This window comes from Uranotaenia lowii, chromosome 2, assembly GCF_029784155.1.
Source record: "Uranotaenia lowii strain MFRU-FL chromosome 2, ASM2978415v1, whole genome shotgun sequence".
NCBI lineage: Eukaryota > Metazoa > Arthropoda > Insecta > Diptera > Culicidae > Uranotaenia > Uranotaenia lowii.
In genome coordinates, this window is record NC_073692.1 from 51,609,378 (window position 1) to 51,625,177 (window position 15,800).

Consider the following 15,800-nt stretch of genomic DNA (forward strand, 5'->3'; position numbering starts at 1 on the left):
CGTTACCTTCGGTAAAATCAAGAAATTCATTTCCTTGGAGAATTTGGTTACTCTGGAATAAACCACCGCCTCAATCTTATGCCTGACTCGTGTTTGAACTTGACCGATTCCCAAGATTGAGATGTCCACCTTCTTCCGCCTTATCTCCATCAACTGACACAAGCGCTCAGAGATGAAGTTGCTTTCGGACCCGGAATCCAACAGCGCCCGAGCTGGATATCGGGTGCCCATCTCGTCTTCGATGAAAACAACCGCTGTTGCTAAGAGGACCTGTGATCGAGACCTCCTCAGATCACTTGATGTTAGACAGGCTGTCGATGCATGTGATGTTTGGAAAGTTGAACTCTCTTTCGACGAATCACCCCTTGATGTTGAAGGTCCGCTTGATTGAAGTATTGCTGGCTGACTGTCTCCCTTCATCTTGAAACACACCAACGTATGGTGTCTGCCCTTACAGGTCCTGCACCAAAATTTAGACTGGCAATCCTTAGCCATGTGCCCGGACCTGAAGCAGTTTCTGCATAACGACTGAATCTTCAACAGAGAATCCCTTTCATTTACATCCATTCTCAAAAACTTCTGACACTGATGAAGCAAATGGCTGTCCTTACATGCAGGACATCTGAACCCGGAAGACTTTACGTTATTATGATAAGTTCTAACACTGGCCGTCTTCTGTTTACCCGGACCTTGAGGCTGCATTGACTTGTTCTCCGTAAACCTTGGTGGAAGAGCTTCCAAAACCCGAACTCTACGATGGAGAAATTCCGTGAGTTCTGCCAGAGAATCTTGCTCCTTGGTAGCAGACTCTTCTTCCCAGCTCCTACGAGTTACTGAATCCAAACGAGACACAAGAAAGTTGACCAATAGTAAATCCTTATATTCGTCGGTCTGGAGAACTTGATCAAGAGTGTGGACGATCCTCTCAAAACCCTCCAGCAACGTTTGTAGCTCACCCTTGGATTCCTTCACCATCCCTGGCAGCTTGAAAAGTGATTGCACCTGCCGTTTTTTCAGCTGCTTACTATTATTATACCGTTTTAAAAGCATCTCCCACGCAACTGCATAATTTGTTCTCGTGATTTGTAGCGGATCGATCAAAGCCTTGGGTTCCCCTTGTAAACACCCCTTCAAATAGTGGAACTTTTCCACCTCTGGTAGTTCCTGCTTCCAGTGAATCAAGGACAGGTACAAATCACGAAAACCAAGCCATTCATCAATGTTTCCATCAAAAGATTGAAGCTTGATTTGTGGGAGCCGAACATGATCTACGTTAGCCATGTGACTAGACTCTGAACGAACAGTCTGGTTTATCTCAACAGCCTCCTGACGCTCCTTGGCCTTTTCAATCAGAAACGATTTTGCATGATAATACCTATCACTAAATTCCTTTCGCTCCTTGTCGTAGATTTCATCACCCGCGCAAAACTCCTCGTGAGATTTAATCTCGATCAAAACATCTCCAAATCTTTCCCACAAATCATCGATTGCATTCAACCGGACCGAAATTTGTGTTGGGCTCACGTCTTCCTGGAATGTTTCGACGAATTCCCAAATATCACCAAACGATGATTGGATTTCCTTCAGCTTAACTACCCAGTACCTCAGTGTTGGCGCTGCCTTGGATTCCTTAGTAGATTTTGACACAGGCATGATCGAAATGTTTGACCAAAAGGAACTGTCAAAATATCCGAACCAGAAAAATCAAACACTGACTCAAACTGACGAATGTTGAAACGACACCAACCTTTCAGAACTGGATTTCGAAAATATTGATACCGCAAGGATTTTCTCAAAATAATCGATAGATCAGTTGACTTCAGCAGATCGTTGATGCTGACAAGGGTTCCAATCCAAAAACTCCAGTCCAATTCAAAGGCTTGCAATAAACTTTTGGTTCCAAATAAATTCAACAAGGTTGCTATCAGTTTGAAATTTTATTAAATAAATCCAACTAACACAGTCAATCCCACTGACCGTTCACTCTAACAGGATTCTATAAATCCAAACGACAAAATGTTATAAAATTTTAATCACCAACTCAACCTCCTTGGTTAAAGTTCTAAAATAGCATGCCTTTGCATACAAAATCCAACCAACACAGAATAAATTTCGGTAAAATAACAGGATTTTCCAAAGTCCAACCAATTCTGTTTAAATTCCGTTGATTCAGCCAGGATTTACTAAAATCCAACTATAACAACCATAAATCCAATAATAATCAAATCTTCAAAAGGATTTTATAAAATCCAACAAAAATTCCAATTCAGAAACCAGAAAATAATCGTGAGAAAATAACTGTTGAAAACCGAACCATTTGTTCCAATACTAATGAAATACTCAAATTGTTTGTTGCATTTGCAACACCATACAATAGCATAAATTTATAAACTCAAAACGTTCAAAATAAAATGGCTATAATGAGTTACAAGAACATACCAGATCACACCGTCTTGCCTTTTTGCCAACACCGTTGCTGGCCGCTTCCCGAATCCGATGATATTTCTATTTCTGACGGATAGATGGCGCTCTAGTTGTCCTACCGTCCAAGCCGAATGTAATGTATCGAAGCCCTTGCTTCACCGTTCGAAACAATCGAACCCGATAGCAACACGCCAAGTTGCCAACCGTAACCAAGCTGCTGAACTCCCAAGTCCACACCTGGGTTATTCATCCGCCAACCAGAGTCGCAACCAATAACCGTCTCGTTGGTCGTTGTTGTGTGACCGTTCACCGTTCACCAGACAAACCGCTTCCAAAAGCGCAAGTTGATCGCCAAAAGCAAGAAAACAAACGGAAGAAATTAAAATTTGATCAACCGTTCAATTAAGGGCTGAACATATACCCGATACAGGGCTCACCTGGGTATCACAAAAATGGTGCCTTGTGTGTCGCCAATCCCGCCAACGTAGACCCAAGCCAAGCCAAGTCAAGTCCACTGCGATGGCGAATTGAATCCTTTCATGCGATTGCACCTTTGTAATCGCAATGAAATGGCGCCAGGATAATTGTGTCACGCAGCAAATGGCGAGGATTAAAGCGTCGCCTGATCCGAAAATTGTTCCGTAATTACCGAATCCGTTGGCCACTCATCCGGCTCGAAGGACCATATGATGGGGTCAGAACACCTTCCCTAGTCGATGTTAGGTTTCCTACCTTCGATGCTCAAAATAGACATAGGGTTGCCCCAACCGCACCTTTGATTTCGCCCACCAAATCCTTCCGTAGGGCACCAATCCAATCAACAATTCGGATGCGACACCGGTTAAACCCAATGGCACCTGGTTTCGTCGTTGGCCAATCCGAGTTACCACTGGATTCTGGGTTTAGACTCCTCCGTTCAGTCCGGTAAATTCCCGTAGAGCATGCAAACACTTAAGTGCCAATCAGCACAATAGCACCAAACTGCTTTACAGCACCACAAGCAGTCACGTAGTATCGAATTTACCAATTCGATTTCTGGGCAGTAATCTTTCACCAAAGAGTTATAACGCGGTTTTCGGAACTTAGTGTTAGATTTATTCTTAACTTAATTACAAAAATTACTTCTAACAACACATTTTACAATTTACTGCACAAAACAATTATACAAAAAAATGAACGACGGGGTAGCTTTTCGATGCGACACAAATGGATCTCGGTGTGCGACTATCGAGTCCAGACACAACCGACTCGAAGCAAATCTGTTTTCTCCCACTGACCGGGCGGTCATTATTTATCAGTACCATCAGTACTGATAGATGATGATGGTTACTCTTGACGGTTGTTGGCTATCATTTGTAGTATTTCTCGGTGGGAGAGTGTACTTTTGTGATCCATTGTTCACCCATTCGCCGATCGCCGCTCTAAATTGGCAAGTAGTGTATCCCCGATCAGTTGATGGTGGATTGGATTATGCACCCAGTGGTGCTCAACTACCGAACATGGAGTGTTATTGCTGTACTGTTGAAAAAAAAAATCCCTCCGATTGTGGGTGGGAGGGGGTGGGGCAGATTCTGTTTCATGACCATAGCAACAGGTAAAAATATGACCCATTCCAAGCGCCTCTCAACTTGAGAACCTATTTTTATTTTTCATTATTTAAAAATAATTTGTACAGCATTAGAATGGCTATTTCTTGAGCTTCATTTCCCATTATAAAATAGTTACCTTTTTTTTAGAATTGAGCTTTTTGTTGTTGAAATTTAAGAACTTTAGTATGAAAATTAACTGATTTCAACAATTACTCTTTATTTCAAACAAAACTTTGTCAAAAAACTAACTAAGGTACACCGGGGTAAGTGGGGACGGTGGCTATTAAAACAATACTGAGAACTATTTTTTCTAACTTTTAATGCAGAGTGTTAAATTTACTTGTAATCTATCCAATAACTGTAAAAGAGATACGGTTCCGACAATTGCGAATGTTTACGGTGACTTTTTGTAAATTTTCTATTTTCAACTACGATGTGAAGTTGATGTGCATCTTTTTCAATCGCAAGTTTCTCGTAAACTAGCTGACTCTGGACGAAAAACTCTACATTGACACAATCCTTATATTCGTAACAACCAGTTAGGAAAAGGAACGGCGGTTAAAAATTGAGAAAAAAAGGTTTATTTGCAAAAATCTAAAATTTTGTCACCAAACCTTACCTGGGGTAAGTGTGGACGGCTTTATATATACTTGATGTTTACACATTTTTTCAATTTTCTGTCCATCATTCAATACAATTTAGCTATATTAAGCATTCAGATCATGAAAAGTTGGGAAAAGTATTTGGTTTTTCTAAAATAAGTATATATTTTCGATAATATCGGGTTACACACAATAATCATTGAAAGCTGCCATTTTAATATTACCATGAACTTTTCTCAAAATTTCGGACGGTTCGAGCAATAAAGTAACGTATTCAACCAAAAAAACACAAATTTGTTGAAAATTTCCTTAGAAATCAAAGGGAAAATCTACCGTCCCCATTTACCCCATAAAGCGGGGTAAGTGAAGACGCCAGCAGTCCATAACAATTTACGTGAAAACTTTTTTCGCTTTGTAACTATCAAGCTCATCTCTTCAGCATTTGTGAACAACATGTTCTTCATCACATTGAACGCGGTTTTATCAAAATTGACCCACTGCTAATTTTTTAATGATTTTTTAAAGATGAACTATACGAAAAACCGTCCCCACTTACCCCGGTGTACCTTATATAAAAAATTGCAAAATGATTGTAAAAGGACATTTTGAAACATGATATTAGATTTAGAATACCCGATCAGGAGGGAAACACAAAATTATATCAAGATGAGAAATTTTTTCCATTCTTATGAGTTATTATTCAGTACTCGTAGGATGTTAAAATATCTCAAATTATATCAAAAAATCTATGCGGTCATAGCTAAATTATATCAATTTTAGATATGCTCCTTTCAAGATTATATCTCGTTCAGATAGTATAGTTTGATATTGGGCAGAACAAAACCTATCAAAATTATAACTTATCAAGATATGAGTGCTACGAGAAAATTTTCTAGTGGGATGTCAATAAACCACATTATTTGCTAAAACCATGCCCCATTTCTGGATTCCATAAAATTGGATTCAATTTTATGGATCTGTTGAGCGAAACTCATTAATGTTCGGTTTGGGCCGTTGACTTCGATGTCCGTGTTTCAGAAAAAGTTGTACGTATATCAAAATAAGATATAATCGTTTTATTTTAGGACAATCCGAAAAAAATCTTGATAATTGAAAATGAGCTCAACCGCATTCAAGTCTGTCAATCAGAATAAGATATAATTCGGATTGGAGAAACTTATAATCGAAAATTTGGAGTACTTAATCATAACTCAATCAGATGTAAATATCTTGGTGAGATATGTTTGAGTTATTATTTTGATATGCTCTCCTGATCGGGTAACTACAGCAACTTCACGTTCTAGAACCGGTGATAAAGGTATGTATTTTTAAGCGTTGTGACTGCAGATAGTTATCTGTGGCTTGAATAAAAATCTTGCAAAAAGATCATGATCTTCTATATTAGAATGAAAAACCGCGCTAATAGCTTCTATTACTAGCTGACATTATGTTCAAACAAAATAACTAAGTATCCATGGATTAAATGCAAACAAAATTCAAAAATCTTTATACATGGTAAATTTTATAGATACATTTTTTCCTTCTAACAAATTCATAAGACTTTGATGGAAAATAAATTTCTGATATATTTTTTTTTGTTTAACTGTCCATTATTGAAACTTCAAACTCAAAGAATATTACTAGAAAATCCAAATCGAGCCCCGTATTCACATTAAATCCCACGGAGAGACTTTTGAAGGTATAAAAAAACAATAAAATGAAGGAACTAGCACAGGGTTCCATGCAAAATTAGGGCCAGAGTATATTATGGAAACCGAAAGTTTGAATAGAATTACGTGGATTTTGTTCGGGAAGAACAAAAAAAAACAGTTTTTCACCAATAAATTTGAGCTTTATCAACCGATTTGTCTTTTAACCTGAATGTTTTAAGCTTTAATTATGACAATATTTCATCTGAAGAACGCATTTCGATTAGAGTTATCATAAAACAGTTATTAAGCTTTTAGATAGGTATATGAGCGTCTAATTTCGAACACACTATCTTTTTTTACCATAACCCTTATCGAAATGGGGCCTTGGGATACTACAGAGATTCGTTGATTATAATGAATCGATGCTTTTCTGAAATTTTCATTAAAATTTGATCGGAGAGAAGAGCAGAAAAATGCGGTTTTATTAAAAAAAACTGAAAAGTGGAAAAAGTTACGCGTTGTGACGTTACGATTTCTTTTGCAAAAATTTGGATAACTATTTGTTCAAGAAAAATTCTTTTGATTTCATATTGTAGCAAATTAAATTCTTAACATAGAGGTATGTTTTTCTTAAATGTGTGATATGAACGTTGCAAACGTTGTGACCACATGCTGGAATGGGTCATATTTAAAAAATTCAACAAAATGCTCAAAATGTAGAAGAAAATAAAAACTGACAAAACTTCCATAATTGACAAAATTAACATAATCGTCAAAATTTGAAGAAAAAAATTCAAGTATTACAAAAGACAAAATAGACAAATTGATATTTTTTTCATAGTTTACAAAGTTACAAAATTGACCCAATTGTGAAAATTGACAACAATTTTAAAAATGACAAAAATATTAGAACTTAAAAATGACCATAAATTAAGAAACCATCAGAGTGACCAAATTAATTAGTTGAATGAATTTGAAAAAAAATGGACAAAATAAACTGCTTTGATAATACATATTGGCCGATTTCGCAAAATTGAATCAATTAAAAAAAAAATACAAAAGTAAACAAACTGACTAAATTGACAGCATTGATAAAATAGAGGAAATATAACCTATTGAAAAAATTTAAAAAATTCACAACATTGGCAAACTTGGTAAACCAATAAAATAGACAAAATATTAAATTAAATGAGATACAGTGAAGCAAAGCAATGAATGGATTTTTTTGTCTGAATTTTTTTTAACCAAATTTTCTGAAATAGCGGTCAAAATTTCCGTTGAACCCTCGCCCATTTATGCACCTTAGTATAAATTTGTTCTTAACAATTACAATTATTGTAAAATCAGTTTAATTCAATAAGACTGTCTAAAGTTGTTTGCATGGGTTTTGTTGTTGTTTTGGTACTGTTCCGAGTTGTATGTAGGGGAGGAGGGGAAAAGGACACCGGTCTTGATAGCAAAGCAGCTTCAAGCTGTAATTTATTGAGTTTTGGTTAGATGACATAATTTTAGTTTTATAGTAATTTGACTTACAAAATCAGTGTTTCGAGTCGATTTCCCTACAACCGGAACGATTCTAGGCAAAGCTGACCAAGGCTGCTAATGAAAGAAAGCGTTAGCATGAACCGTTTTTGCATGCAGCGGGAATTGCTAACCTGATAGTGTTACACGGCTTGATAGAGCAAAGTTCTCGGAACTTGGCTGGAGGAGCCGGAACTATTCACGAGCTGTTACTCGGACGCGGCTTGAGAAGGCTAAGTTCGATAAACTTGGCTGGATGAGCCGAAACGATTCACGAGCTGCTGAGAAGGATAAAGGTTAGCATGATCGTTTAGCATGTAGCGACATTCTATTTAACCTGTTACTCGGATGCGGCTTGAGAAGGCTAAGTTCTATGAACTAGGCTGGAAGAGCCGGAACAATAGTCGAGCTAGAAAGCGCTGGATGGAACACGTTGTTGTTTAGCACAGTACTATGCTCTACACTGGGCCGGATGAATCCGAAAAGGTCTCACTGAAAACTAGCTGTTTACGTGCCACTGTCTGGTTATCGTTCGTTTGTTTCACTGCACTTGGTTCGGCAATAGTTTTAGCTTAGGTTAGGTAGTTTTTTTCAATTGTAGTTTAAATAGGTAGATATAGTTTTAATCACGAAGAATAGAAATAAAACTATCTGTTTGACTCTTCTTGAATGGGTGGTGTAAGTTTTTTCCCGGAACTCGTAGCTGTCAAACGGGAAAGCGTCGCGGCTGGCCGCTGAACTGCAGTTTAGTATTTGGCGTCGAAAATGTCGCGCCGCTTCAAAGTTGGCAGTGCTCCCAGTTGCCAACAGCCTCCCCCCCGTAACACTGGTCAGGATGATCCCGGGTTACCCTTAGTCGCAACTTCAAATACAGCTAACTTTGAGACCTCACCCCCAACGTCAAGTACAGCTAGCTTGGAGACCGATTGCCTAGTGAGCCCCCTATGAGTTTGAACAATCGCCTTTCTTACACGCCCATCTTGCCCTGGAATTACCTCATTAACACGTCCGCGGACCCAACCATTTCTTCTAGCCTCATCCACAATGATCACCAAGTCTCCTACGCAAATCGGTCGAGTTTCACTCTGCCATTTTGTACGCCGAGTCAAATCCGGCAAGTATTCACGAATCCATCGACGCCAGAAAGTGTCCGCTTGAGTTTGTATTTGGTGCCAAGTATTTTTCAGCGCCAATTTTTCGTCTACCTGCTCCACAGTCGGCTGCTTGATACCGTTGGAGCTTCCGATTAACAGATGGTTAGGAGTAAGAGCTTCTTGTTCCGCTGCCTCAATCGGGAGGTACGTAAGCGGTCTGGAATTCACTATTCCTTCAGCCTCGACTGCTAGAGTCCACAGACCCTCATCGCTCAGTTTTCGACACGCGCTCACGCTCGTCTCCATCGCCTTCTTCACCGAACGAACCATGCGCTCCCAAGCGCCGCCCATGTGTGGTGTGCCGGGTGGTATAAACACCCATTTCGTTGCAGTATTGGTGAACGTAGATGCCAGCCCTTCTTCGATGTTGGACACTTGTTGCTGCAGCACGTTATCGGCTCCCCGGAAGTTGGTGCCGTTGTCTGAATAGAATTCTAGTGGTGATCCTCGCCTACCAACAAACCTCCGAACCGCCATAATACACGACTCCGTACTTAGGTTGAATACTACTTCGACGTGGACAGCGCGCACTGTTAAACAGGTGAAGAGCGCGATCCAGCGTTTAACCGAGCTCCTACCCACTTTAACCTGGAGTGGACCAAACAAATCCAACCCAACGAAAGTGAATGGTCGTGTGCACGTTGCTAACCTCGCCGCTGGTAAAGGAGCCATCCTTGGAATTTGAGGTCGAGCGTTGTTGATTTTACAGTACTGACAACGCTTCACGATCTGCTTCACACGGGATCGTATTTGTGGGATATGGTAAACCTGACGTAATTCGTTCACCACGGTCTCGAAATTAGCGTGATGGAACTTACGGTGATAAAAATCGATGATCAAATCGCTGACACGGTGTTGTTTCGCGAGAATCACTGGATACTTGATGCAGTTGTCCACATTAACCGCCGCTCCAATCCGCCCGTCGACTCGCAGAACTTGGTGCTCGTCCAGGTAAGGTGACAACTTATACAGTTTGCTGCCTTTTCCTACGGTGACCTGTTTCTTATTCGGCTCGCTGATTTGTGCCAGTAGTTGGTGAACTTCGTCTGGAAAAGCTTCTCGTTGAACCATTCGGAAAAGGTAATCTTCGGCAAGCCTCAACTCGGATTGCGTGGGATACAAACTACTGATCTTGCAACGTGTTTTCTTGCAGTTGTTGAAATATCGGAATACGTAGGCCATTGCTCTGGTCAGTCTCTCCCACTTAGAAAATCTGGATACATCAACCAGCGGATCTGGAATTTCTAGGCTTTGATGGACCCCACACATTTTTTGTTCTTCTACAGTTGGTTGTATTGACTTGGGACGCGGCCACTCTGCCTCTTCCTCTTTCAAGAATTCCGGTCCGTTGAACCATGGACCATCCACATCCAGTTGGCCACCTTGTCCCCATTTTGTGGCCAGGTCAGCAACGTTCATCTTCGTTGAGATCCATCGCCAATCAGCGATAGAAGTGGTAGATAATATTTCAGATACTCGACATGCCACAAACGACGAATATCTTCGATGGTCCGAGCGTATCCAGGCTAGTACTGTACTCGAATCCGACCAAAATACCGTACGATGTATTTGCAATGTATGGCCTTCTTTAATAAACGTTTCTAGTCGCGCAGCTAATACAGCAGCTTGGAGTTCAAGCCGGGGAATCGACCAATGTCGTAGAGGAGCTACCTTCGTCTTTGACGCAACTAAAGTGCACTTATATTCCTTGCTATTGATGGAAATACGAAAATACGCTACGGCTGCGTAAGCATCTTCGCTTGCATCGGCAAATATATGCAGTTCAAGATTATTGTAGAGTGTTTCAGTAGCATCTAGATAGTAGCATCTTGGAACCTGGAGGTCTGCTATAAGTGGGAACTGATCTATCCATCTTGTCCATTTTTCGAATACTTGGTCGTTGATTTCTTCATCCCATTGAGTACCGGCTCTCCAAATATCTTGGAGAAGTATTTTGCCTTGAACGACAAAGGCCGCTAGAAGACCGAGAGGGTCGAATACACTCATTAAGCACTTCAGTACTTGTCGTTTCGTTGGCCGCATTCTGTTTGAAATAATGTCGTTTATTTGTGGCTGAAAGTTGGTGGAATATGCCAGAGTATCTTCATTGGGAAGCCAGTGCATTCCAAGAACCCTCTCGATGATGCCGTGCTGTGTGTTTAGTTCTTTGGGATTAGGATCTGTTGCCTCTCCAAGTCCTTGGAGTATTTTCACGCTATTGGATCTCCAACCACGAATGTTGAAGCCTCCTCGCGCGTGAATGGCCTTGACTTCTCGAGCAACTCGTTGAGCTTCTTCCTCTGTCCCAAAGCTATCGACGTAGTCGTCCACGTAATGGCAGTCGATGATTCCTTCAACAGCTCGAGGATAGACATCCGCAAACTCTCGTGCGTTCTTATTCTTTATGAATTGAGCAGATGCTGGGGAGCAAGTTGAACCGAAAGTGGCCACCTGCATAACAAAAACGTCGAAAACTTTATTTGGATTGGTCCGCCAGAGAAAACGCTGAGCTTGCTGATCTTCGGGACGAATACGGATTTGGTGGAACATCTCGGATATATCACCAGAGACTGCCACAGCATATTGTCGGAAACGGAAGAGGACCCAGGGTAGTGTTGTTAGTTGATCTGGCCCTTTCAAAAGCATGCTGTTCAACGAGACACCTTTAACCGTAGCAGCTGCGTCCCACACCATGCGAATCTTCTCCGGCTTTTTGGGGTTTACTACAACGCCGAGTGGTAGGTACCAGGTTTTCCGAGGATCTGAGTTTCTGATTTCACCTTCGGTGGCGAGACGGGCATATCCTTTCATCTGGTATTCTTCTATTTGCTTAGTAACGTTTTCCATCATCTTTGGGTTTCGTTTAAGCTTACGTTCTAAACACTCGAAACGTTTTTCAGCCATAAAACGGCTGTCAGGAAACTCATAATAATCGGACTTCCAAAGTAAGGCAGTTTGGAATCTATCACCTTGGCGACTTGTGTGCTCTTCAAGGATTCTCTTGGCCCGTTTATCGTTCTCAGATTCTAGAATGGCTGTCCCGGTTATCCCCACGTCTTCTAAAGCAAAATAGTTCCGAACAGCAGTGTGCAATGCATCATCACCAGAGCAACTACAACGGTGCACGTACAAAGATGTATCTTGATATCCTGTTCCTCCGTAGACACACCATCCCAACCTTGTTTTAGTAGCTATTGGGTCTTGCGGCTGACCTTCTTTTGTACGAAGCGGAACGGTCAAATGAAGGTTGTTAACCCCTATCAAAACACGAGGAATTGCATTCCTGTAGCTCGCTATCGGAAGTCCTCGTAGATGCCGAAATGAAGCCGACAATGTACCAAAGTCTAGTGTTTGTGGGGTAAGAGCTAATTCTTTGACTGTGCGAGTATCTTGTAGTTTATGATGCCGTTGATCGGTTCCGGATATCTGAAGCTCAATCACCTTGGAGCCATGTTCCGTTCTCGTCTTATTGCCCGTCCATTTCAAACAGAGTGTTCGTGGTTGTCCTTGCAAACCGAGTTCATCAACCAGTTTTTCTTCGATAAGCGTGAGTGATGAACCATCATCCAGGAAAGCGAAAGTGTCAATTTTCAGATTTCCCTTACCGTGTAATGTGACCGGCACAAAGCGAAGCAGGCAAACTTGAGGAAAACTTCGATGCACGTGGATGTCGGCGGGCGGACTGGGTTCGAAAGCGGATGGTCCACGACCATTGGAGTTGGACTGATGATCGTTTGAACATACTGAAGATTCGCCTGCATTATTCTGCATCTGCTGACCCCCGATGGAATGGAGAAGAGGGTGGTGGCGGACTGTACAACCATTAACATTGCAATATCCACTCAAACGACAAGGTCGGTGGCCGTGGAAATTCAGGCAATTGCGGCATAGTCTTTCTTGCTCCACGACTCGCCTGCGTCCTTCAAGGGTGAGCGCTTTGAATTCGTCGCATTCCTTCAGTTGGTGGTTCCGGCTGCACATGCTACATCTCCTCTCTCTGTGGTTACTGGCTGGGTGACTGCTCTCGGTATGCGCGTGTAAAGCTCCTCGCTTTGGCCGAGTCCGTTCCTCAAGCCGACTGGGTACAACACATATTTTCGAAGAAGTAACTTTGCTTGCTCGTTTCATTAACATTTTCATAAATTCACCAAATTCTTTTAAGCTCACTTCACTGTTGTCGTCTGTATATGCTGACCACTGCATTTGGTAATCGACCGGCAAACGGTTCACTAACGCGGCGAGCAATGATGGATTTGACAGATGGGCGTTTTGATCAGATGCTTCCAGATGAGCGCAGTAATTTTGAACGGCTGTGCCGTATTCTATCAGGGATTCTAATTTTTCAGCTTTGGGGGCAGGAATATTCCAAAGTTTTTGTAAAAGGCCATTAATTATCAGGTCAGGTCGGCCAAAACGAAAGCGTAGCGTGTCAATTATCTCAGGCACTAAATCGGGCAGAAGTAAGCTGCTTCGCACCGATTCAAGTGCTACTCCTTTGAGGCAACGTTGAAGACGAGTCAAATTTTCAACCGGGTTGTAGCCACAGGCTAAAGTGGAGGTAGTATAATGGCTAATAAATACTGGCCAATCTTCCGGGTCCCCTGAAAAGATAGGGAGATCCCGGGCGATAACCTGACGTGCTGCTAGTTGAGATGGGGTAGGCGAAAAACTATTCATATGTTGGGTGATATTTGCGTACTCGCTTGGGGGGCAATGTCCCAACTGTGATATCAGGGACTCATGGGGCTCATTACATTGATCGGAATTTAGGCGAAGAGAATTAGGAACGGTCTTACCTTGACGTTGGTTTCTTTTATACTTGTCTTGAGGGGGGTGAGGCACAGGCGCACGGTCCTGGGATGGCGCACGTGGAATTGGTGTAACCTGCTCGCCATGGGGAAAGAAACCGGCTGGATTTCGATGATATTGTTGTTCGGGAGCTCCTACCGTGGCTATCTTATCGGCAAATTGGACTGCTGACCTTCTCTTTCCACCATGGTTGTCGGTTGACAACTGCTGCATCCGTTGACCCAAGTTGGCTTCCGAAACAGCGGGAAAAATTTGGGTAGATGCTGAATCCGGAACGACCAACCAGGTCGGTAGATGAGTATCACTGATGCTCCGACCACTGGTTGTGGGGAAAGTTGAACCAGCGATAGGTTGGTTTGAACTAGTCGGAGGTGTGTTAGAAGTTGGACCGTTCAGCTGGCCTGTAGGGACCGTCGGAAAAGTTGCATCATTGGTTGGAGCACGTTCGGGAGTTACAACGACATCGGATATGCTTTCCAACCAATCAGTCGTAAGCTGACGACTAATCCTCCTGCTCACCCGGCTCTGAGTGTTGTTCGTTTCATCCACATCGTTGACGGTGGATTGCAAAAGTTTGTACTTCGCATCGACCAGTCGTTTCTGGGCTTCGATTGCTTCCAAGCGGATCTGTAGAGCCTTAAGCTCTAAGTTACGGTTTTCCTCCAATTGCTCCAGCTGTAGCTGAACCTTTCGGGAACGTTTACTGGAAGCGGTCGCACTGCTGTGAATGCTGAGCGCTGGCTGGCATTTTGGACAGGACCAAGGGCGGAACTCAATGGATGGTGTAACTCCTGCACAGGTTAGATGGTACCAATCATCGCATACGTCGCACTGCACCATGTTCCCTGCCGAATCAGGGAGATTACACGCCACGCAGTTGGAAACTCCATCATTGGGTGTCGCTGGAGATGGTGCATCGTCGTTCGCAGTTGCCATCTCCCGCGATGGATGATGATTTTCTTGAAGAATGTTCCGAGTTGTATGTAGGGGAGGAGGGGAAAAGGACACCGGTCTTGATAGCAAAGCAGCTTCAAGCTGTAATTTATTGAGTTTTGGTTAGATGACATAATTTTAGTTTTATAGTAATTTGACTTACAAAATCAGTGTTTCGAGTCGATTTCCCTACAACCGGAACGATTCTAGGCAAAGCTGACCAAGGCTGCTAATGAAAGAAAGCGTTAGCATGAACCGTTTTTGCATGCAGCGGGAATTGCTAACCTGATAGTGTTACACGGCTTGATAGAGCAAAGTTCTCGGAACTTGGCTGGAGGAGCCGGAACTATTCACGAGCTGTTACTCGGACGCGGCTTGAGAAGGCTAAGTTCGATAAACTTGGCTGGATGAGCCGAAACGATTCACGAGCTGCTGAGAAGGATAAAGGTTAGCATGATCGTTTAGCATGTAGCGACATTCTATTTAACCTGTTACTCGGATGCGGCTTGAGAAGGCTAAGTTCTATGAACTAGGCTGGAAGAGCCGGAACAATAGTCGAGCTAGAAAGCGCTGGATGGAACACGTTGTTGTTTAGCACAGTACTATGCTCTACACTGGGCCGGATGAATCCGAAAAGGTCTCACTGAAAACTAGCTGTTTACGTGCCACTGTCTGGTTATCGTTCGTTTGTTTCACTGCACTTGGTTCGGCAATAGTTTTAGCTTAGGTTAGGTAGTTTTTTTCAATTGTAGTTTAAATAGGTAGATATAGTTTTAATCACGAAGAATAGAAATAAAACTATCTGTTTGACTCTTCTTGAATGGGTGGTGTAAGTTTTTTCCCGGAACTCGTAGCTGTCAAACGGGAAAGCGTCGCGGCTGGCCGCTGAACTGCAGTTTAGTATTTGGCGTCGAAAATGTCGCGCCGCTTCAAAGTTGGCAGTGCTCCCAGTTGCCAACAGGTACTCTTTTCAAAGCCAGCTTCGGCTAATTTACTAAAACATATTGAACCAGTTTTTAAATGTTGAGAAACAAGAATAAATTACGTACCCAATAAATCTTACATCATACAAATTGAACACATTCTATGGCAAGTGGAACGACTACAAACTACGAA

At 42.1% G+C, this 15,800-nt stretch overlaps 1 protein-coding gene across 1 annotated transcript; it reads right to left on the minus strand.

Annotated features, from left to right (window-relative positions):
* Window positions 1-8,618: 8,618 nt before the first annotated feature.
* Window positions 8,619-15,421, minus strand: LOC129741386 (uncharacterized). The gene is made up of 4 exons (XM_055733110.1): window positions 15,173-15,421; window positions 14,970-15,113; window positions 14,848-14,910; window positions 8,619-14,786 (listed from the first exon to the last, which is right to left on the minus strand). Exon 4 carries the CDS (start codon window positions 14,685-14,687, stop codon window positions 8,619-8,621), a length of 6,069 nt encoding a protein of 2,022 aa, XP_055589085.1. The 5' UTR covers window positions 14,688-14,786; window positions 14,848-14,910; window positions 14,970-15,113; window positions 15,173-15,421.
* Between the last annotated feature and the right edge of the window lie 379 nt (window positions 15,422-15,800).

Excerpts from the sequence above, each read along its gene's own strand:
- LOC129741386 (XM_055733110.1), bottom strand. The coding sequence starts at position 14,687 with ATGGCAACTGCGAACGACGATGCACCATCTCCAGCGACACCCAATGAT.